The sequence below is a fragment of the Antedon bifida genome, chromosome 8 (genome assembly GCF_963402885.1).
Source record: "Antedon bifida chromosome 8, ecAntBifi1.1, whole genome shotgun sequence".
In the NCBI taxonomy this organism is placed as follows: Eukaryota; Metazoa; Echinodermata; class Crinoidea; order Comatulida; family Antedonidae; genus Antedon; species Antedon bifida.
Genome location: NC_136233.1, coordinates 19,002,796 through 19,025,872, shown reverse-complemented (window position 1 = coordinate 19,025,872; position 23,077 = coordinate 19,002,796). Strand labels below are relative to the sequence as shown.

Genomic DNA, 23,077 nt, shown 5'->3' with positions numbered 1-23,077 from the left:
TGATCAAACTGTATTTTTCTCTTGCTTCTTGTGATATTGTAGTTTTTAAAAACGTTTTCATAATTTTCCATTTTTATTGTTTATATTTGTAAGTGTTAACTGGACTTCAAGGAGAACAATGTACAAATATTGAATGAATATCCAGAATAAAGAAAGATTTCTATCTATCTATCTATCTATCAGCATCGAAATGTTATTTCATTTCACAGCTTCCTAGACCTCAGCCGTGTCGTTAGACTGGAATGCTGACAAGTACGGCGACTGTATCAATAACCACATCCAATGACAACCATTATCACGTGACATTCGTGATAAGTCAGGTGATTTCCCAGTTAAAAACAAACCGTGAAGATTGCCGTAGCTAGTACTAACACTAACTGCAGACACAACTATGTCTAGATTAACTTTACTATTGTTTTTCACGTGTTTTGTTCAAACAGTTGTAGGTAGGTATAACACGAATTTATGTATAGATACAATATCTATTTGAAAAATAATATTAAATATTAAAATTAAATTTTTTTTTGCACCACATTCTGTAATTAATACAGTTTACTTAGAGACTATTTAATTATTATATTATGATCTACGACTAAGGTAAAAAGTAGGCTTCTAAGAGGACCTAACAGTTAATCGAAGTTCACACTGTATCATGAAGGAGGGATGGGGGAATTAAAGAATAAAAAAATCCTCTGTTTTTTTACAAACTCTACCGTATTGGTTGTCCTTATACAAATAGTGACTGATTTCAAATTGGCCACGCCTCAAATTGATTGCGACTCAAATCCATTATTTCAATTGATCCTAACAAATAAATAAAATTATACTCTAACGTTTCCGCAGCAAGAAGTTAACTGATAATTAACTGATAAAGTTCCTGCAGAAAAATTAACCAATATCTCATTCAAATCAGATAATTATCCAATAAATGCAATAATTCTTAATACTTTGATTGATCATGCGCACTTTAATTTTTTATCTATTTTATTAATGACCATCATTTTTAATTTTAGGATCAACAACTTTCAGGTTAGCGTCTTATTATAATGATCACATGGTGTTACAGATGGCCCCTGAGCGGGCCAATATATGGGGTTATGCCAACAAAGGTGCTCAAATTGAGGTCACACTGAAAGGAAAAGTGTTCAGCGCCGTAGCCACAAGCAGTAAGTTCCATGTACAGTTCTGTAAAAAGAATGCAAACGAAATCATAAACCAAAATTAAATTTAATTTTACAGAGTGCTTTGTGTATTACAGTAATTTTATTTTTGAATAGCAACACCATTGGTAGATGTACTCCATTGGACTTCTCAGACCTGAAGTATAGATACCTGTGAATATGAATGCCATGATAGATGGACCATGGAGGTATAATAGTTAATACCTCCATGGATGGACTGTGGAACCTTAATTAGTGATGATCTATGCTAATAGGCAACTGGAGGGGAGTGAGGTGGGGTGGTGTGAGACGGGGAAGGGTGTCATGGTCATGGTATCCATTTACACCCAATAAATAAATTATGGGAGGTAGTGGGAACATATTTCTGCTTGTTCAATAATGCTTCCAAATTCCCTAGCAAAACTACACTGGAGATGAGGAGCTTAGGAAGACACCGTGCAAAGCACCAGTGATGGTGCCCCTGTAAACTCCAGAGTTTTGCTAGACAATGCGAAATGATCATAATACTGTACGCATCTTGACTGCACATGGAGCAAAGTAGTCTTAGAAGATACTGTCAGTGTTTATTACTTTGCCATCCATAATATAAGAGATTATGTGTTGTATTGAAACTTTCCATTTTTTAATCTCTAGCTTCTTTTAGTGCTGATGCTGTATGGAAGGTGACCCTTGACCCTGTCCCACCTAGTGGTCCATTCACAATCACGATATCCTCATTGAGTGATGGAATACATGAGGTCATTGAGTTGAATGATGTTCTTTTCGGTGATGTTTGGGTTTGCAGTGGGCAGAGTAACATGGCATTTGAAGTTAAACAGGTACTGTATATTATATACCAGGTACGATGTTGAATTCAGTAGAGTAACTGACAGATTGACTGAAAAATATTTAAAGGGTAGCTGTGAATGAATATTTTTATTTTTTATAAAACTATAAAACTTTGCAACAACATAATAATACTGTAAGCCCAATTAAATTTATGTAAATATGAGGCATTGTATATTAATCAAAAGAATTTACACAAGACAATGATGCTCGTTCTGCTTAACCACTGATAAATAATATGTTGGGTTGCCAAGGATAAACATTGTGCAGTCTCCATTGTGCAGTTTTCTATTTATATTGTCAATTTTAAAATGCTTAATTTTTTTTTATTTTTTTAGGCATTCAATGGAACTGAAGAACTACTAAAATCATATGAATACCCGAATGTTAGGGTCTTTGCTGTACAACAAGTTGAGTCCAATATCCCATTCTATGATCTTAAAGCAGTCTATCAACCGTGGTCAAAGCCCACTCCAGGTATGTAGGTCAGAGATATGAATATCCCAACGTTAGGGTCTTTGCTGTACAACTGCAAGTTGCAAGTTGAGTCTAATATCCCATTCTAAACCGAAAATAGAATCGTTTTAAATGTAGAATGTAGATGTAGAGAAATTACCCCCAGAAATACTTTTAAAGGGGAGTGACCCTCTGTCATCTCAATTTGTATAAACACAGTCATAGCACAGTGATCATCCAACATAGAGTGATTTGCATACCAATTGTATATCAAGCCTAACCCCTTCTGATGCATGACAGTGATAAGACAGCCTCAACAGGTTTTAAACTCTGTCTTTTTTACGTACAAGGTCCATTTCTTACCATTGCGCAATCTTGTGCTCTCTATCAAAGTAATGCTTTAAAACTATGTATTTTAGAGACACTTGGTAAAGACACCGCAACATTCACATACTTCTCAGCTGTTTGCTGGTTCTTTGGAAGGGACCTTTATGACCATCTCAAATACCCAATTGGACTGATATCTACCAATTGGGGAGGTACACCAGTTGAGGCTTGGTCGTCACCTGATGCTCTCGCTAAGTGTAATAGGACGATAAAGAAACATGCATGGAATGAGGTAAACAAAGAAAGGTTAGTATACGAATAATGACTGTGTTATAAGAAATTTAAATTTTCCATTGTTTTAACACACCTCTCTCAATACTACCTCTTGCAGCTATGACTTTACAAAACATGAGGTTGGTGGGCCCAGTGGTCACAGTGTGTTATGGAATGCTATGATACATCCTCTTATCAATATGACAATTAAAGGCGCCATCTGGTACCAAGGTAAATGTATCATCCTTTTTTAAATATAAATGAAAGAAAACCAAAACAGTACAACTACAGTATATAGAAAAAATCTACCATCCCAACACTGAAATAATGTGGAGCAATTTTTGTTTTAAAGGTGAGGCTAACACTCCTTCACCTAACAGCTACAACTGTACATTCCCTACTATGATAGATGATTGGAGAGAGAAATGGTATGAAGGAACAGGTGGCCTAACAGACAAGACATTTCCATTTGGTTTTGTACAGGTACAAGCAACAAAACTTTCTCCAATAAACACACACAACCGTTTAAGCTACATTCAAATCTCTGTCTCTTAATTAATTAATTTTGTTTAAATAATTTGAAATTATTTACCAAAATGTTACTGTCGTCCATTTTGTAAAACAGAACGGATGTGCATTGCATTTGTAATTACTGAACAGCAGTTTTTTAAAAGTGAAAAAAAATATTTTTTTAAACTCATTGAGACCAATAATTTGAATGTGCAATGTAACCCAATCGTGATGATGGATCAAAACAGTGCATGGCATGTAATATGTAGAGTGAAATAATACAGTATCTTATTTTTTTCATTTTATTACAACCAGTGAGTACTTTAAAGTCTTAACTCCTCAGTCGTTGATTTTCTTTAGTTGTGCACATCAAACAGTGTTAAACCCGGATTAATTGGCAACTATCCAATTCTGCGATGGCATCAAACTGCTGACTTCGGCTACGTTCCAAATTCAAGAATGGAAAACGTGTTTATGGCTGTGTCGATTGACCTTCCTGACCCAGCCTCCATATATGATCCGTAAGATGTCAATTTATTCTATATCCTTTAAGATGAATGATTCCTTAATTAGGTTGTCCTCTTTCAGCGGAACTACTCTATCTGCCTCTGGTTAACTTTTCCAACTTGTTTAAAATGTGTAGTTATTGGTTTTTTTCTCAGAATACACCCACGATATAAACAAGAAGTGGGATACCGTCTTTCATTATCTGCCAGAGTGGTGGTATATCAAGAAAGTTATGTAACCGGTTCAGGGCCATTTCCAACCAAGTTTGCTCTCGAAAACGACACTCTTACAATAGCCTATGATAATGGAAAAGCTAAAGTAGCTGTTGTCAATAACGATGGCTTTGAGGTTAGTTTAATACTAAAAAAATGCAAATATAAACCAGTTAACCATTCTCACACAGATCTAACCATTATGTTACAGTTAACCTAGTAATGAATAAACCAGAACTTAACCATTCTCACAAATCTATGAATTATGTTACAGTTAACTCAGTTAATAAAAAAAAAAGCTAGTGTAAACCAGACCAACATACTTTTGTGTAGAAACTGATCTTGTGTACAGTTTTTAATTTCAAAATAGGTGAACCAATTATTGACAAATAAATATACAGGATGTTTTTTTAATAAATAATGTATACATAATTTACATATATTAACATCATTATATTTCAGATTAACTGTTGTCCGACCGCTGAACTTTGTGACGTATGGTATCCGTCATTGATTGTCGGCCAGAAGTCGGAATCGCTTATTACGCTAAAACACAACTGCACTACTGGAGTTGCGAATCAACTCCGGTATCTATGGAGAGAGTATCCATGTACATATAAAAACTGTTCCATCTACAGCGTTGACAATAAACTACCTGGCGCGCCATTCATCTTGCCGCTCAAATAGACAACATTCCCGATTTAACTAGAGAAATATTTTTTTACATGATACTTTGTTTGTTTATGAATTTGAACATTATTAATGGGACACTTTACCTGAACAAAGGGGAATATACACTACCAACATTAATTCCAACCCCTATTCAGATATTCATCCCTATTGTGTGTCCCCTTAATAGTGGTTCTACTTGCCTAGTTTAATTCAACTAGAAACTGTTTTGAATTTGGTTACGGTACATATATAAAATGGGTGGTGGCTTAATTAATATTTCAAAGCTGTATTAATAGATTTACCTGACTGCCTAGTTTAATAACTCCAATATAAACTAAAAATCAAAATATAAAATATTTTGTTTCATATTTAAGTTATACAGTTATACCACTCCAGAGTTTGCACACACCATACAAAGCACGGTTGTTGAGATGCCCCATGCATGTTTTGTTGTGGTGAAAGGGATGCATTATTAACTGAAATTCAGTCTAATTTCATGTTCCTACTAGTATCAATCTATCTACTGTACTTTCTAATAAAAAAAAAAACAGTGTAATTAAAGATGGAGGTTCTCTTTATGTTGCAACTATTTTTCTCTAAATTTGTTAACGGTTTAGTATGCTGAAGAATGAAATAGAAAATATATTATAGACTTTTATCAATATAGTATTATATTGTTTGAAGGTTTGCATGATGAAATCAAATGTTGATATCAACTTTGCGGTACACCACGTATAAAGGACTGTTCAGTTTCAGAATTACAAAAACGTGGACGTGTAGGCCGCAAACTTTATATCAACATACTTTTTCGTGTACAGTAATACCTTGCCTTTTGGGAAACAATGCAAATACAATTTTAGATATGATTTATTGTATTGATACATTTACTATAGTACTAATTTAATTTTATATATACATGTTACTCCTGTATTAAAATTAAAGACAAGCGAATATATTTTTGTTATGTATATTTCATCATATAATGCAAAGGCAAATAAAGATTTCTTTTCTAACACAGCAATGGACGTTTCCACATTAAACTAATGATGGATTAGTTATAACCATGTATGAACAAATATATTCTTGTTCCTATTGGCACCCTAAAGTGTATCCACTTAAAAATGAGAAGGGGTAGTGGTAGTTTACGGTTCAAACGTACCCTCAGAAATTTCCTATGAAACTTATTAATTAGAAACAATTTTAAAAGTAGATACTAATATTATTCAACTGTCCAATCAATAAGCAGTAAAGTTCGAATCACGTGATATATCTCTTACGTAATTTTCAGAATCTGTATCTGATAGTCTGCCACGTTTAACTTTTAGGAAACCCCTCTGCACCAGTCCATTCTGATTGGCTAGTTTACATTGATCCCTGGAGTGATAGGTCATAAGCGCCGGTTGGTTGGTAAGCAAACGACTTCCTGTAAGTAAGCATTTAGATGAAACTACATTTCTGAAGTCCCAAGAAAAAAACAACATGGCTTCAACGTATACATCTCTACTACGTGTACTTTTTAGTATATCATTTTGCTGCCTAGCTTTTGTCACTGTAAGTACATAATCTGGGTATGTTTTTTATCATTAGCTTTAATAATGTTAGATAACGTAACGTATTAAATGCGATTGATAAACGAGGAGTTGACATAAACATTGGGTGGGTGATCCACATGTATATTGAATTATTGACACAATGTATAGTGTATTTATACTGAAAGGTATGTTACCACCAGGCTTTGAAACGTGTGTCATTGATTAACCAGGTAGGAATGTAGCCATACACTATTTATATTGCATACCATCATTTTACAGTATTTACAGTACACAAGAATAACAGACACATGGGCCTACATTAAATTGTCATTTAAAAACAGATAAATAGGCCTATGATTTAAAAATAGACATTTTATTGTTAGAAATATATGCTACAAAAATATGTATTATTCAGATTGTATTAACGCATGGAGGTAGTCAGAAGCTTGGTCATGTCCCCTTCTACTAAAAAAAACTTTTTTCAGACTGAACCGGCAAATCATAACATCTAATAAATGCTATTGATAATACAGATTAGGCCTACGACAAAGATGCATAAACAATCATCCCTCATTAGGCATATGCTAGAATTCTAAATATCAATAATTTATTATTTTTCATTTGTGGAGTCTGCATTTACAGCTTATCATTCTATTCAAAAAGTCACTTGGTAACACCATAAATCAATATCCATCTATCGACTACTATATAGGCCTACTCAATACTCGACAAATCTATTATTTCCCATGCCCAGCCGACAGCTAGGTATAGTAGGATCATTGATCTTGGTACCCGATCGTCGACAACCGGCCAATCGATCGGTCGGGAACAGCTATCAATACTTTTCCAACTTGTCAAAGCGTTAACAATTAAATTCATGAATAATACTACAGCGTGAAAACTACTATTTTTTTATACAAAAGGTGTTACCTCGAGAGGGAACCATGGTAGTAGATGTGAATTGAACCCAACACTAAAAGCACAAGACAACTGTGGTTATAGACGTCGAAATATTAGAGTGAGGAGAATTACTGCATGATGCTTTCGGATCACAGAGAACGCTTTTTTATGGATCCCCAACCCCAGAAGAAAAACGTTTTCCAGTTTCCTTCATATCATGACAATCTAATAAATTATCCTATTAAAATGTCTCTTTTCTATTCAGAAGGCCGAATCATCGGATGAAACTGTCGAAACCTTAGTGACCAAAAAGGTGTTCTTCGATATGTCAGTTGGCGGTGAAGAAATCGGCAGAATTGTTATTGGTTTGTTTGGCGAAGTTGTTCCAAAAACGGTAGAGAACTTTGCTGCACTTGCAACGAAACGAGGTGCAAAGGAGGGATATAAGGGCAGCAAATTCCATCGAATTATCAAAGACTTCATGATTCAAGGTAAAGATAGGCCTAATAACAAACAACAGTTGTTTGTGGTTGTTGTTGTTGAGGTTGTTGTTGTTGACGACGTTGAGGTTGTTGATGTTGTTGACGTTGAGGTTGTTGATGTTGTTGTTGTTGTTGATAGGAGGTTGTTGATGATAGGAGGTTAATGAGATGACAACACTGTCCTTGGTGAGGAGTAAGTCATGATTAATGATGAATACCAATGTTGATGGTGTGACAATATTGATGATCAAGATTATGAGATGATAACAATGATGATAATAGCACAACAATATTGATGACATAGCATGATGTTCATGTTGACGGTGAAGATGATAGGATGATAAAAATGATAATAATATGACAATTATTGATAGGAATAATATGATGAGATGATGATAATGGTATTGACAATGATAACAATGTTGATGATTATGATGATGAAATGAGAACAATTTGTTTAATGATGACAATGTTGTTGAGAATTATTATTGTATAAATATATATTGTGATATATTGTGATAATGGTACAACAATGACTTTGGTGGGGTGATGATGATACTCGGACGATAATTGTAGTATTGATGAAACGATGAAGGTTATAAAAGTGAAATATTCAGAGTATTTACAGTTTAATGTATTTACTATGTTAATTTAGGTGGAGATTTTACGCATGGAAACGGATATGGAGGAAAGAGTATATATGGCCATAAGTTTGCTGACGAAAATTTCGATTTAAAACATTATGGAGCAGGGTGGGTTAGCATGGCAAATTCAGGTAAGTACCGTGTGAGAAGGGTCACATTGCAAATTGACCGCCAATCAATACCTCAGAAAACATCCCTTTAAATAGCAAACAAGATGTATTTACCGCAGTAACTTCAGTCGAATAATTTAGACATGGTTCCTAAAGCTAATCATTATCTGTATTCACTTACATGTATACCTAAATCCCAGTTATGAATATATCATAAAGAGGAAATAATCAACAGATGTTTCGACGTGACCAGGACGTGTAATTTTTCCAGAACGTGACCAGGACGTTTAATTTTTCCATAACGTGGCCAGGACAAACAACTAAGAGCCTGTTCACACGTATGGCGATATGGCGATTACTTTACCGCTTGCGTAAGCCGTACGTGTGAACTAAGAACTAAAACTGAATACTACTGACGATCAATCATTTCTTCTTATAGGTGCAAACACTAACGGTTCTCAATTCTTCATCACGACTGTCAAGACGTCTTGGTTAGATGGCAGGCACGTCGTCTTTGGAAAAATCATCGACGGAATGGATTTAGTAAAAAAAATAGAAAACATCAAAACGGATTCAAGTGATAAACCGTACAAGGACGTGCTCGTTTCAGACTGTGGTGTCTTAGAAGTGGACGAACCATTTGTCGTCGAAAAATCATAAAGATGTTGAACAGGAGAAGAGACAGAAAATTCTGGAATAAAATGCAAATCCCCAAAAGCTTCTACGGAGAATATTTGCATTTTCCCATGAATACATGTACAAACCTGTCCATGTCGGAGCACGTGATACGGATAAATTTGTAGCTTTTTTATTTGGGGAAAATCATGTTCAATTCAATGATTATCCAAATATTTAATGGGGAATAGCCTGATCAACATGTTGGCGTTGTTTAAACATTTATACCAAAACTCGAAATTGTATTGAATACGGTCATTTATGTTTCAGCGTCGCTGATTAAAATGGTAGGCCTATTAAAGCAATTTGATTTAAAAAAATAATTCCCGAATCAAAATCTTCCTTTATTGTGTAAACGTCACCCATCCTTCTAATGTCCGTGTATAATCACGGAGGTATAAAATAAACCTCTATGTTATAATCATGCTATAAATGTTTCTAATAATTATATAGATTTTTAAATCAATCATCGTAAAACAGTAATCATTCTTTAGTATTTGTAAGTATCTTCGTCATACAAAAACAATGCATTTGTTAAATCCAAATTAAATATTACCGAGCTTCAAACTGTTTTTAATTTAAGATTATTTTCGGTGAAAGGTATTATGATTGTATGGTTTAACTTTATCTTTTTAAAGGTATTAAATACGAGGCAAAATTTAAAGTCATGCGAAAGACGTGCCTTAAGTTATTTATTCGTGCTTTTAATAATTTGTTTAATAAAATATAAAGTAAAAGTACTGTGTCTGATCATATAATGATATCGTGTTATAAGCTTATTATGTCATGATGAGAAAATACGAGGTCGTCAAGATTTTAGTCACGTGGCAATAACGAGGTGTTGGTCAAAACGAACAGTGACAATAGGATGACGAAAATGCACGACGACTGCCGTACGATAACTTCGGCGATGACGATTTCATTAACTTTTTACAATTAATTCAATCGCTGCTCAACCCGACTTTTAGTTCTTCTTTCTAAATATGAAGACAAATCTACTATTTCAACATGTTTCAAGTTCAGTAAACTGATTGTTAGTTTAGATTTTGAGGTTTTTATTATTTTACTTTTTTTTATTCACTGTATAAAATATATTAAAAAAACAATAAGACTATATCAAAAACACGATCTGGTCATGTGGTAAAATGGTTGTAATAGAGTGATTATGTCCGTTCAATGCTTTAATTTGTCAAAACATTATTATATAAAAGACATAAGACAAACTAATCTAATTTGTATTCCCAAGGTTATCCTTCGGCTTTCCTCCTCCTCATTCAAAATAATAAAAATTACCATTGCTCTGACGTCATCCAAGACGATCTTAATTTAAAGGGCGCCACCCACTGATTTCTAGACTAACTGGTATTTTAATCCCGCATTTTACCTTGTAAATTGGGCATCGGAAATTGTAATTACAGTTTTCTTTACTTGGAGCTAGTAGAAGTTGAGCAGACGCCAGGGAAACTTGCCAGTTGCCACGTAGAGAGCGCTCGGCATTGACGACTGTTTATAACGGCTAGGTAATATTACTAATTAATCGTTTTAAACTTTCGTCCAGTTATTGCCAATATGATGTCCAGTTTAATTGTTGGAATCATTATGTCACTCCTGCTGGAAAATGGTTATGTAAGTCTTCTATTTCATCATTCAATAGAATAGGTTTCATACAGTAGTTTGACCTACATTCGTTTGTAGAGCGTCCATTAGGGTCTTTTTACCTTGACCAAATTTGTTGTTTTTTTATATCTTAAAATGAAATAGGCTGAATCAAATTTGCAAAACATATCAGTAAAAAACATCAATATGTTCTCGATTTGATGAATATAAAGGAATCTATATTGAAAAATTAATTTTTTAAGGGAAATCTAACTGAAAATTGGCATCAAATATAAATAAAGTTGGCAATGCCGTACAACTTTTTTCGTCATCCATTTAAAGATTTACAAAAGTCACTAAAAAGTATTTACCAGAAAATGTCTTTTTTTCGGTGTTTTTCTGTTTATATGTATATTAAAAATTCGGGTATTCCACCAAACATGAAGCGGGTTTGTATGTACTTGTTTCTCTCTATTCGTTGCAGTTTAAATTCGGTTATGTGTTTTTGTTCTACAGTCAATTTTTTTATTAACGATTTCAGCCCGATTGTTCTTATGTGATTACATTTTGAACGTTCTACTACAAGCCAAGGAGAAGCGCATTTTTACTGGGTGCAATATACATTAGGCCTATCTACTTCATCATCAATCACCCGGTCTAATCAAAACATACACTAAAAGCAATTTCAAAGGTTATAAACTCGAGATCAAGGTTGTAATTTAATAGGTGCAACAAGTTTGCTTGCTTCAGGGTGGGTCACATTACATATTCACATACGTAGGCCTACTACTGCACATCGTACGAACATACATGTTCTTGAAGGTATTGTTTAAAATACAGGTATAATTATTACCGGCTATAATTAGTATCCCAGGGGCTCATATAGGCCTACAGTGTTTAAATTTCAGTCTTAAAATGTTCTTAATTTTTTTTTTTACATTTTTTAATGGGCAAGTGAAATTCATCATCTCTTTTTGACATACTTGTATTCTGGTTCTTGGTTCCAAAGTTATATTAAATAAATATTTATGTGCATTTTGTACTTGGGCCTGATATACATTCTTAAATCAGGCGAAATACAAAATGAAAAAATTATCATCAATTACCGCATCACTCATTACGCTAATAAAAGCTTCATAAATCATATATAAACCAATCAAATTTGAATGTAACGGTTACACATTACACAAACGGAAACAGATTATACCAACGATAAATAATAGTTAAATTATTAGGATCCATTGATGTATGTTTTCAATAAAGTTTCATCATACTGTCAACTCGAATTAAACTTTTCAGGCAGCCGAAAAAGAGCTCGTGATTACGAAGAAAGTTTCCTTTGATATCACCATTGACCGCAGACCAATCGGCACAATCGTTATAGGACTCTTTGGTCAAGTGGTTCCAAAGACGGTTGCAAATTTTGCAGCTCTTGCCTTGAAAGGTGGAAAAGAAGGATACCAAGGGTCAAAATTACACCGTGTATCCAAAGGTTTTATCATTCAAGGTAATGTAATACTGTAGTTTCATCACATAAATCAAATTGAATTGTATTGTTGCGAAATGTTTTTTAGCCAAATGTATGTCTATTCTAAGTATTAATCAAAAGGCAAATTACTGAAAATGACTATGTTGTGGGCATCAGTGGCTCGATCAAATAAAATTAACAACAAAATTGCAGAGTTTTTCATTGTGTTAGCAGTGTTAGTCAAGATTATCAAATAGTATTACAAACGGCGTCAGATACCAAGTGTACATAGTGTTTTGAAAAACATAATCTCTGAAGACTAATTAAACTAACTAATTATAGCATTCTTCTGTTGTGAGTACTGTAAATGCATTACAGCAATGGTGATATCTTGATGAACAAACTCAGGCGTTCAGATAGAGAATGAAATGTTGTAAAACCAACAATCCTATACCAGTTGTCTACGCTCTGTACGGTCTACTAGCAAAGTTTTATCCGTGTCTAACGAACTCCAACTGGAGTTTCAAGTTACTTTCCATTTTATGGGCAACCTAGTTAAGTTAAGGCTTAAGCGCTGCAATCTTTTGCAATTGTAATGAAACTATAGAATATAATATCGGCCATTAATATTGATGTTCGGTACTTAAAGATGTATTGTCCCTTTGACTAATTCCAAAAAAAAAATTTTAAAAAAGGTTTCGAAAAAAGTGGGTCATTTTGAAGTATCATAATAGTTATTAACTTTCACCAAAAATTAGTCGGAAAAAATCATTTAACTGAAAAATAGACGTTTTTTTGTTCAAAAAATAACTTTGACTTCCAGTCAAAGTTTTCGATCAAAACATATCTCATAATGCAACGCGCTTGTTTGGCTACTCTGTATGCATAATCATAAAACTTCCTCGCGATCTGTGTTGTGTAAAAACACCTTCTCAATCGTGACGAGTTGTAAACAATCCTAATAATAATGCATACTCGTGGTTTGAAATCTTTGTTTACTTTCGCTCGCGACGATTTTCCAGACAAAATGTAATCAAACTAATCTACCTGTTAATTACGTAAACTTGTTTTTAACTCGAATGTTCGAGCCAAAACTTTAATATTACTTTGATATGGCCAATTTAAATTTAGAATATTTTGACCTTCATTTTTTGTCTTTCAAGGGACAATACATCTTTAAACATTTTGTTTTCTACAATTTAAAATTCACTTTATGTGGGGTATGGAACATAACCTTCTCTGAAGTTTCTCATTAAAACATCTTGGATACACTAGTCAGGCAGAAACATAAATGAATTCAACTGTTCGAAGGTCAAAATATTCTTATAAATGTCATTGTCTATTAAAAACTTATAACTAATTTGATTGCTTTTCCTTGAAAATTATGTTATCTTCCTGTCCAGAGATAATTGAGAACGGCACTTGATTTTTCACATGACTTAAGCATTTTAATAATTTAAAACTAAAGGAAATGAGATGCTTCAAACTAATGTTTATCAGTGGCAGTTAATTTTGTGTTGTTATTGCGGGGGGGGGGGGCGGGAGTGGGTGGTTTTGGCATGACCGTAAACATTTCTAAATGAATATTCCCTCCGAAACATGGGAGCATCTTATGCGCTCTGAGAAAAATAACTTCATTTTGTCAAAAGAAAGAGAGTTTTCTAAAAATAATGTAGGCCACCAACCAAAATTGTTACTATCCTAAAAAATATTGTAAGCAATTATCTGATAATCTATCCTCTATATTTTAGAGCTTTTTCAGAGTTTTGTCCAAAACTCTGGAAACACAATTAAGTTTTCAAAACATGATAAAATGCCATGTACAGGTATTTAGATTTCATTACTTGAAAATGAATTAATTTTCTTGTCTGACATTACTCATTATCTCTATAACAATATTTCCTGTTTTTGCCCAAAGGTGGTGACTTCGTCAATGGAGATGGTAGCGGAAGTACTAGTATTTATGGGAAATTCTTCAAAGACGAAAACTTCGACTTGAAGCATTACGGACCCGGATGGGTTGCTATGGCAAACGCCGGTAAATATATACTATGGGATTTCGACTAGACTATACAGCTTTCCTATGGGAATTTATTGTATCAAAAAGGCAACCTACTATAACATTGAACGTGTCTTAGAAAATGAGGCTATAAATATGATAAACTAATAAAAAAAACCAGGTCGAGTCTGGGGTGCCAAATGAGTTCGTTATCATCAGCTACAATACATTTATTTTTAAACAAAAAGAGTGGTAGAACTAGGCCTTCAATTATCGTAGTTGAATTCCAAATGTGCAACAACAAACAAACCACTTATACATTATGCATCAACTTCTACAGTTAGCAATGTGCACATGTAATTTATTTATTCCTTTGTAATTGACAGTTAAATATCCAATAGGAATATTTAGGGAAATTAATGTACAGTTTGCAACTCTACAATTGCAATATTATTTCTATTCTACAAACTTTCTCTAGGCCCAAACACAAACGGAAACCAGTTCTATATAACCTGTGATCGGATGCCTTCATTAGACGATCAAAACGTCGTTTTCGGAGTAATCACAGAGGGTCTGGATGTCTTACGAACGATTCAAGAAGTCGAAGTAGATGAAAATGACGCTCCTAAAGAAGACGTGATAATTGATGCTTCTAGGGTGAACACTGTAATGGTAAAACTGATTTATGTAAGTGAATCATATCCTCATGAAAATCAATTCCAGTCACTGCACAGATGGCAAATATACACCCCGTATAGTGTACAGATGACCGTAATTAGTTTAGGCTCTGTCTACACTATCAAACTTTATGTGACAAAAAATGTGATGTGCCCATATATTGACATGATGATGTCATATACTTACCATATTTAAGCATACCAGTCCCATATTTTTGGGCACATCACATTTTTTGCCAAACTAGTTTGATTAGACAGAGCTTTAACTTGACTGGGAAAAAATACTAACAACCATCGACAACAGCACAGTACCGAGTACAGTTGTTGGAAATTTCTGTAAGTAGAGGCAGAAAGGCCTCAGTAAATGTGTAAGCTCCGATGCATTCAGTGTTATCAAACTACATTTCCTTGAAATACTAACGATTAAAATTACTCAACCTATCTACTTTATTCTGTACATTTGGCCCTACGATGATGCAATAATGTATTTATGCTATCCTATAGGCCTAATATGGAAACCTTTAATGGTCATACTGTATTAATAATTAATTCTCTCTTTCCTCTTCTCATCATAATCTTTGCATAACTACAAGTGTTATTCTGTATAAAACGAATAATTCTCTTTTTTTACAGGATGATCGTGAGTATGCAGCTATGGTGACAAAGAAAGTGTTTTTGGACATCACGATAGATGGCGAACTGGAAGGCCGGATCGTCATAGGTTTGTTTGGCGATGTTGCACCAAAGACGGTTGCCAACTTCGTGGCGCTCGCTGCTGAGAAAAGAGAAAAGGAAGGATATAGGACCAGTATCTTTCATCGAATAATTAAAGGATTCATGATGCAAGGTGAATATGAGCGTTACTGTCAAAGGTCAATCTCATACATTATATCGCATTTGATTTCATAGATGATCCTTTTATCACTTTATGAAGATGTGAGTACTAAGGACGGACCAGTAAACAGCAATCGGGTGGGATATTTCCTCTAATTATTGATCTGCCTATTGATCAACATCAACAATTACATTGTTTTTACATTGTTTCTGTATTGTTTAGGTGGTGATTTTACAGATGGAAATGGTTATGGCGGCAGAAGTATTTACGGCGAATCATTTCCAGATGAAAATTTCATATTGGATCATTATGGACCCGGATGGGTTGCTATGGCAAATGCAGGTTTGTAACATCACACGACCAAATAATATAAAACAGTTTTAATAGTGAAAATGTCAGATGTTTGCCCTACTCTCAAATGTACTTAGTATGAAGTACAAAAAACATCTGACCAAGAATCAAATACATTATATATTTAGTTATGAAATCTCCATATTAGTATAAATTCGTTGTGTTCTATCAACAGGTCCAGACACAAATGGTTCTCAGTTTTACATCATAACGGTACCGACACATTGGCTAGACGGAACGCATACTGTGTTTGGTAAGGTGCTCGAAGGTATGGATGTGGTAGAGGCAATGGAAAACGTAGAAACAGATGCTAACGATCGACCAATCAAAGACGTTGGTATTTTTGACTGTGGAGTAATTGAAGTGGAAGAACCATTTGAAGTTGAGAAATTATGACATGATCCAGGAAGCGGTTTTTTTTTTAATCAAGAATTAACAACACGGGGTAACACAACGCGCGCGTTTCGATGTTGATAGAAATGTATGACTTTTTACGCGCGCAAACTTATTGTCTCATTGATATATAAGCATACAATACCTTGATTAATAGTCAAATTAAAATGTTCGTGTACATTTGTAGTAGGCATACCATTATTCATCAAAGATAGTGTAGCCTACAGATCTTCTGGACTCGTAAGGGATGTGTTTTCAGTCATTCATTCAATACTGTAGAGTAATTTGTACCTATTTGGCTTTCTGAGCACAAACTATATCACAAGATATGGTCAGCTCTGGTTAACACCGACAGTCGACAAAAAGTGGTAAAACAAGTTTCAAAATTGACCTCCGGAAATAAACTAACGATGTCTGTATTTTTAATTACCCGAATCCTCTCACGTGTCTGTGAAATAAGGTATAGCTCGATCAGACATCAAGACGCTCATGTGTTCTTGTAGTTTCGTTAAATATTTTTTATATGAAATGTAGGAGTATGAGTAGACCGATTATATAAAAATAGCACAATATTAACTACTTTTCCAAACATATCGTAAAACGTTGACATCTATTGACAATATTGTAATATTATCCGTTGGCTTACTAGTAGGGCCTAGCCTACATATGTTTTGAATTAAAGTTAGTCTAACCATGGGTTCACTGGCCTATTAATACCTCATTTGTACAAACATTTTTTTATGTTTATTTTGATATCATCGAGAATATTAAATTCTAATAACTTAAGATGGCTACACTGTATTGATCCTTTCTTGTCTGTTTATTTTAATTTGTTTAATTTAATTTGCATAACTGTCATAATAATATCCATAATTTACATTCTTTCATCCGCTCAAAACTAAAACAATTTAATGATAATCTAAAATATATTGTGAACTTTTATCATATCTACAAATGACCTAAATTGTAAATATTAATTCCAACAGAAGCGTATTTTATTTATATCGTCTTCAACATTTCAGTCAAAAACTACCCTCGATCTTAAGTGTTACGTTCCAGACGTTCTATGACCTCGCTGAATTAGTAAACGGAAATAGTTGTAGAGAAAATTTGACACCGACTTAGCAGCAACGACGCGACTTGCCACGTTGTACCCTAGCAAACCTCCTAGGGTTGAATTAAGTAGTCCCACATCACTCCACCATCCGTCTTAGACCAACCAAGATGTACTCAACAATGTCGGCTTCACTGCTTGTCTGTTTGCTTTCAATTCTCAATGTTATTAACGTAAGTAATTATATAATTTGTCAGTTATGATTTCCTTTACTAATGTTTATACTATTATTAACCAGAATTAAATGTATATATAGGCCTACATAGAGAATATGCTATTATATTATCATCAGCAATGACTTCCTTCGTAATTAGACAATCTACCATTTTAGCCTATTGTATTCCTATCCATAAAATACTAATTAAATTTGCAGGTTATTACTTAATATGTAAAACCACTGGTAATAATAAAATATTTTTAACTGTCAGAAGTTTATTCTAAGCGTCTTTATAAAGTATGTTACTGTACGCTTGTTTCTATTGGTCTAATGTGTAACTAAAGACAGCTACGTGGCAAGGTCGACAACATTCTTTGGAGTTGTTTTTTTATAAATTAAAAACAGGCCCTTTAACTTTGATTAATGTTTGTGGACATTATTAATAAAGTTTATCAAAACAATTGACTGATAGTACTAGCCAACTTGGTGCGATATGTTTGATTTTAACAACAATATAGATAGTTAAGCACTCATACCGGGTTACATAACACGATGATAGCTCCTGTTCTATCGAACAGGTGTAATTAATACTGCACTGTTTACAAAGGTCATTAGACTACTGTGCAATTATTGGAATACAGTAGAACTGTATTATTTTGATAATTTTTCCTTGTATCATAATAATAATTATTAACAAATAAGTATGCAGTTTAAAAAATAGAACCGGAAGAAATTACAAGCCTTTACTATTAATTATTATTCATTCATTATAAAACCAACTCCTACTTTCATTCCTGGATATCATTGAGATTCCTTATTCTATCGACTTCAAATTAATAAAGCAGATGTCAAATCATTTATTAAAGCTCAGATATCCACTATAAAACGAGAAAACTTAAAACTTCATTTGAACACTAATGAAAACTAAATTGTATAGAACTGACAGGCAAGGTGGTACCCAACAGGTTTCTTAAAAAGAACGATCTATCGTTTGCAAAATGTTACAAAACTTCTTCAAACACGTTTGAATGATTTCAGTTCACTCATCTTTAAAAGGGAAGCTGAATTAGCAACGTGGAAGTTTCAATTCCCATTGGATTTCCCTCGGAATTCTACTAGCTTCTCTGAACCTCCGTGGTGGATACAAAACGTGTATGATTTATGGAAGTAGCAGTTGAACCTATTAAAAGTATAGGGTTTATAAATAATTTAAGTTTAATACGGTTGCCTTTCAAATACCAAGTGTTAAAATTGTATTCTTGAAACTTCCTGGCGGCAAGATGAAATCAATATCTGCATACCGTGATGATTGATTCAAATATATACATATATAAACACAACATGCATAGAACATGAATTCTAAATCGCCCGGTGACATACTGAAATGCAATTAATTAATTTAAAATGGAAATCTATGAGAATCGGAAAAAGTATTGATATAGAAAAATATAGTTAAACTGTTTGTTTATTGTTTGACAGGCAAAAGAACAAGTTGTAACTGCAACTCAGGCCGTCACTATGGACATAGACATCGGAGGCAAGAAGGCAGGACCTATTAAAATTGCCTTATTTGGGAATGAGGTACCAAAAACGGTGAAGAACTTTGTCTCGCTGGCGGAGAAAGGTGGAAAGGAGGGCTACAAGGGTTCCCAGTTTCATAGAGTAGTAAAGAATTTTATGATCCAAGGTAAGATAACCGTGCACTTTCAATACCCATATGAACAATACAGTATTTCATTGAGAACGTATCCCTCTTTTGTTCAAAGATCAATTTTCAAACTAGTCCTGTAAATACTTAGGCTTATGACAATTGTATGACTAATCCTACCTAGGCAAAAAAAGCAAATAAATAAAACTGTTTGATGCCGCCATGTAACAATTCTGGCTACGAGCTTGTCATCTTCAAAATCGTTTTCATCATCACAACATTATTGTATCATATCGTCAGCATGGTACTGTCAATTATGAACTTGTAATACTGTTTGGTTTGAATTTAGGTGGAGACTTTTTAACAGACGATGGAACAGGAAGTACGAGCATTTACGGCAAATACTTCGATGACGAAAACTTTAACTTGAAACATTTTGAAGCCGGCTGGATTGCAATGGCAAATATAGGTTCGTTGTTGTCATCTACTTATAACTTTATAATAAGAGTATTTTTTCAGTTTGATAGTCAAATGGACAGATACTGACTGACCGACAGAGATTGAGACCGACGTGTTTCCTATCTTCATGTGGTTGGTTAGTACAAACAAGGTTTATCATCGTCTTGTGTATTATGAACTATTAATCGACTAACTAACCAACAGAGACCGATTGACATAAACTGACTGGCTAACAGTGACTGACTGACCAACAGAGACCGATTGACATAGACTGACTGGCTAACAGTGACTGACTGACCAAACTAAAACTGATCCGACATTTTGAATTGTGGCTGGTATATGTTGTACACACTGATTCTCGGATGTCGGATTTTCTAAAACCACGCATATGTTAAATTAAGTTCAAATAAAAACAGTACAAAATATATTATTTTACCTTAATGTTCGGCTGCAACCTCAACGAGGCTTGCACGTGTCAATGTCAAGTGATCTTAATTTGCATTCAAATGCTTTCACGTGTCTGAGTTTTACTTACTTGTTTGGGTTACATTCATAACAATTTTGAATTATTATATACATTACATATTACCAGACACTATTTCAGAGCCAATAAAATTACTACACTTTCTATTAAATGATTCAAATAGCATATTTTCCTTTTTGATGCGGTATAGGTCCGGATACAAACGGTCACCAGTTCTACATCATCACCAAGCCCACTGATTGGCTGAATGGCCGTAATGTTGTCTTCGGAAAAGTTGTTGAAGGCTTGGATGTCGTCGATAAAATTTCGTCACTGAAGACCAACGACAAAGGCAAACCTTTGGAAAAGGTCACCATCGCAGACTCTAAAGTCGCCAAGAGCAACATTGAAGTCACTTACGTAAATAATTCTTGCATTTGTTCTCTAGGCCTAATGTGAAAGCTAAATCTGTTTATTTAAAATAATTTCTGTCCAAAACTTTACATTTAAACTCTGACCTATTATATATTTTAGGATGATGGAGAGGTCGATGCATTAGTTACCAAAAAGGCATTCATGGATGTTAGCATAGGAGGAGAACCAAAAGGCAGAATCCTGATCGGTCTTTGTGAAAAAGTAGCACCGAAAACCATTAAAAACTTCGAAGCTTTCTTAACAAATCCAACAATCAAAGAAGGTTACAAGGGCAGTATATTCCATCGTGTTATTGCAGACTTCATGATTCAAGGTAAGATTTCCATCAAAGAGAAGTTCCAAGTTTAGATGAGTTAGCGACTCACTCAACGATATTTAGCTCTAGTTAGCTAGAATGTGATGTGACATCTAGAAAACACTAAATTTAGTTTTGAGTATCTGATTATACATCATAAAAGTTTTTTTTCCACGTAGACAAATTGCTTATTTATATGTTTTATGTTGCTTCAGGTGGAGACTTCTTACAGGGTAATGGTTACGGCTTCACCAGTATTTACGGAGAAGTATTCGATGATGAAAACTTTAAGCTGAAGAACTATGGCGCTGGATGGGTCGGAATGGCTAACAAAGGTAATGCATTTACTGTATGAAATGGATTCAGAATGAACAAATTGTCTTCGACAATGATCAAAGAAGTTATGCTTGAATCCCTGGAATCTATATGAACTTCGGATTTCAATAGAATACACTAAATAAAAAATATTATATTTTTTTTCTTATTAAAATTTGTTTTGTCGTTACAGGTGTGAATACAAACGGTTCTCAGTTTTACATAACCACAGTCAAAACGGCGTGGTTAGATGGCAAACACGTTGTATTTGGTAAAGTACTCGACGGTATGGATGTAGTGAGAGCGATCGAATCTAATCCAACAAACGAGAATGATCGACCAATCAAAGAAGTTGTTATTGAGAAATGCGGCATAATTGAAATTGATGAACCATTTACCGTTGAGAAAGCATAACAATGCAATATACCTGTCAACCTACATTTCGGTATGTTCTTTTCTAAAGCGGTTCACAATTAATAATCTTCAATAAGCAAAGTTTCGCGTGAAACTCAAGCAGAACTATTTGTAAAACATAAACAACTCCGTTTTCATTTTAAGTAGTTGTCTTCAGATAGCGAATTCCACTTTCTGGACATTACTAAAATGTGAACCATGATGATAACAAAATCATGAACAAAATTACTTTCTTTTATAGTTGCATGCAGTAACTTATCATTTTTACCGTCCAGTTCACTGGGTATAGTCTTTGACGGCAAGATGATTAAATTATGTATGATGTATGTAAATGAGACACATTCATTCAGCTGGGGTTATGCCCAGGAGTGTAGAGCTCTCTCATCTTCATATACCATATTTCGAAGTGCAAATAATATCAAGACAATGGGCTTTATCATGCAAAACAAGTGTAGATTTTTTAGACGATTTTAATTACTTTTTATGTACTTTTCTACAAAAAACATGATTGTTCGTATTTTTACGATGATCATAAATTGTCGTTTCCTTTTCAATTCTTTTATAACAATTTTAATTATCAAATGCAACAAAGGTGTGTTATCTTGTTTTGTTTTTTTTTCTACGTATGTAAGGAGAGAGATAAATAAATTGAACGTCAAAGATAAATTGTTTGTCGATTTTTATGTAAAAAATGTCTATAATGAAAATTAGTTAACGTACCATCTAAATATAAATCTGTATCGACCAGAACATTCCATATTTGATAAAACATTTTTGATCAAAATCATGGGGATAATGATACATTATTATGATAATTATACGGAGACATGGTGGTGATAATTAATCATATTGTAGTGATGAAGAAAATGATGCTACATAATGATCATATTAAATTAGGGCCTATGCGTGTTACGAACTACAAAGATCTTGATATTGCAGTTAGGCCCAACTGTAATCCCAACGAGGATTATTAATGGTGAAACTAACAGTTTAAAGTAGGTCATACAACATATTAAATAGGCCTACTAATCGCCCATCGATATGATCGGTTTACGATGAGAAAATCTTAGAAAATACAGTTGGCCATCATGGCAAATTATTGAGAGAAAAAATCAAATAGTAAAATTGGCTCGCCAGCCAATGGATTTTTGG

General features: G+C 33.9%; 4 protein-coding genes across 5 annotated transcripts; all 4 read left to right on the top strand.

The window, feature by feature from the left end:
- Positions 1-336: 336 nt before the first annotated feature.
- Positions 337-5,984, top strand: LOC144849718 (sialate O-acetylesterase-like). The gene is made up of 10 exons (XM_078706741.1): positions 337-446; positions 1,014-1,166; positions 1,815-1,999; positions 2,345-2,483; positions 2,882-3,095; positions 3,181-3,293; positions 3,415-3,545; positions 3,933-4,093; positions 4,235-4,427; positions 4,754-5,984. The coding sequence occupies exons 1-10, from the start codon at positions 392-394 to the stop codon at positions 4,976-4,978; spliced, it is 1,569 nt and encodes a 522-aa protein (XP_078562867.1). The 5' UTR covers positions 337-391; the 3' UTR covers positions 4,979-5,984.
- Positions 5,985-6,358: 374 nt separating this feature from the next.
- LOC144849728 (peptidyl-prolyl cis-trans isomerase B-like) lies at positions 6,359-9,970 on the top strand. Of its 2 annotated transcripts, none has more exons than XM_078706756.1 (4): positions 6,359-6,514; positions 7,661-7,886; positions 8,533-8,652; positions 9,071-9,970. In XM_078706756.1, exons 1-4 carry the CDS (start codon positions 6,443-6,445, stop codon positions 9,289-9,291), a joined length of 639 nt encoding a protein of 212 aa, XP_078562882.1. In that variant the 5' UTR covers positions 6,359-6,442; the 3' UTR covers positions 9,292-9,970. The 2 variants fall into 2 exon arrangements, with proteins under 2 accessions (XP_078562882.1, XP_078562883.1); XM_078706757.1 differs by having other exon boundaries at positions 6,372-6,514; positions 7,664-7,886.
- Positions 9,971-10,745: 775 nt separating this feature from the next.
- Positions 10,746-17,411, top strand: LOC144850893 (uncharacterized). The gene is made up of 7 exons (XM_078708398.1): positions 10,746-10,932; positions 12,202-12,409; positions 14,289-14,408; positions 14,848-15,056; positions 15,680-15,893; positions 16,104-16,223; positions 16,408-17,411. Exons 1-7 carry the CDS (start codon positions 10,876-10,878, stop codon positions 16,626-16,628), a joined length of 1,149 nt encoding a protein of 382 aa, XP_078564524.1. The 5' UTR covers positions 10,746-10,875; the 3' UTR covers positions 16,629-17,411.
- Positions 17,412-17,732: 321 nt separating this feature from the next.
- LOC144850254 (uncharacterized) lies at positions 17,733-22,584 on the top strand. The gene is made up of 7 exons (XM_078707492.1): positions 17,733-17,912; positions 19,376-19,583; positions 19,894-20,013; positions 20,678-20,886; positions 21,001-21,214; positions 21,412-21,531; positions 21,705-22,584. The coding sequence occupies exons 1-7, from the start codon at positions 17,850-17,852 to the stop codon at positions 21,923-21,925; spliced, it is 1,155 nt and encodes a 384-aa protein (XP_078563618.1). The 5' UTR covers positions 17,733-17,849; the 3' UTR covers positions 21,926-22,584.
- Positions 22,585-23,077: the final 493 nt, after the last annotated feature.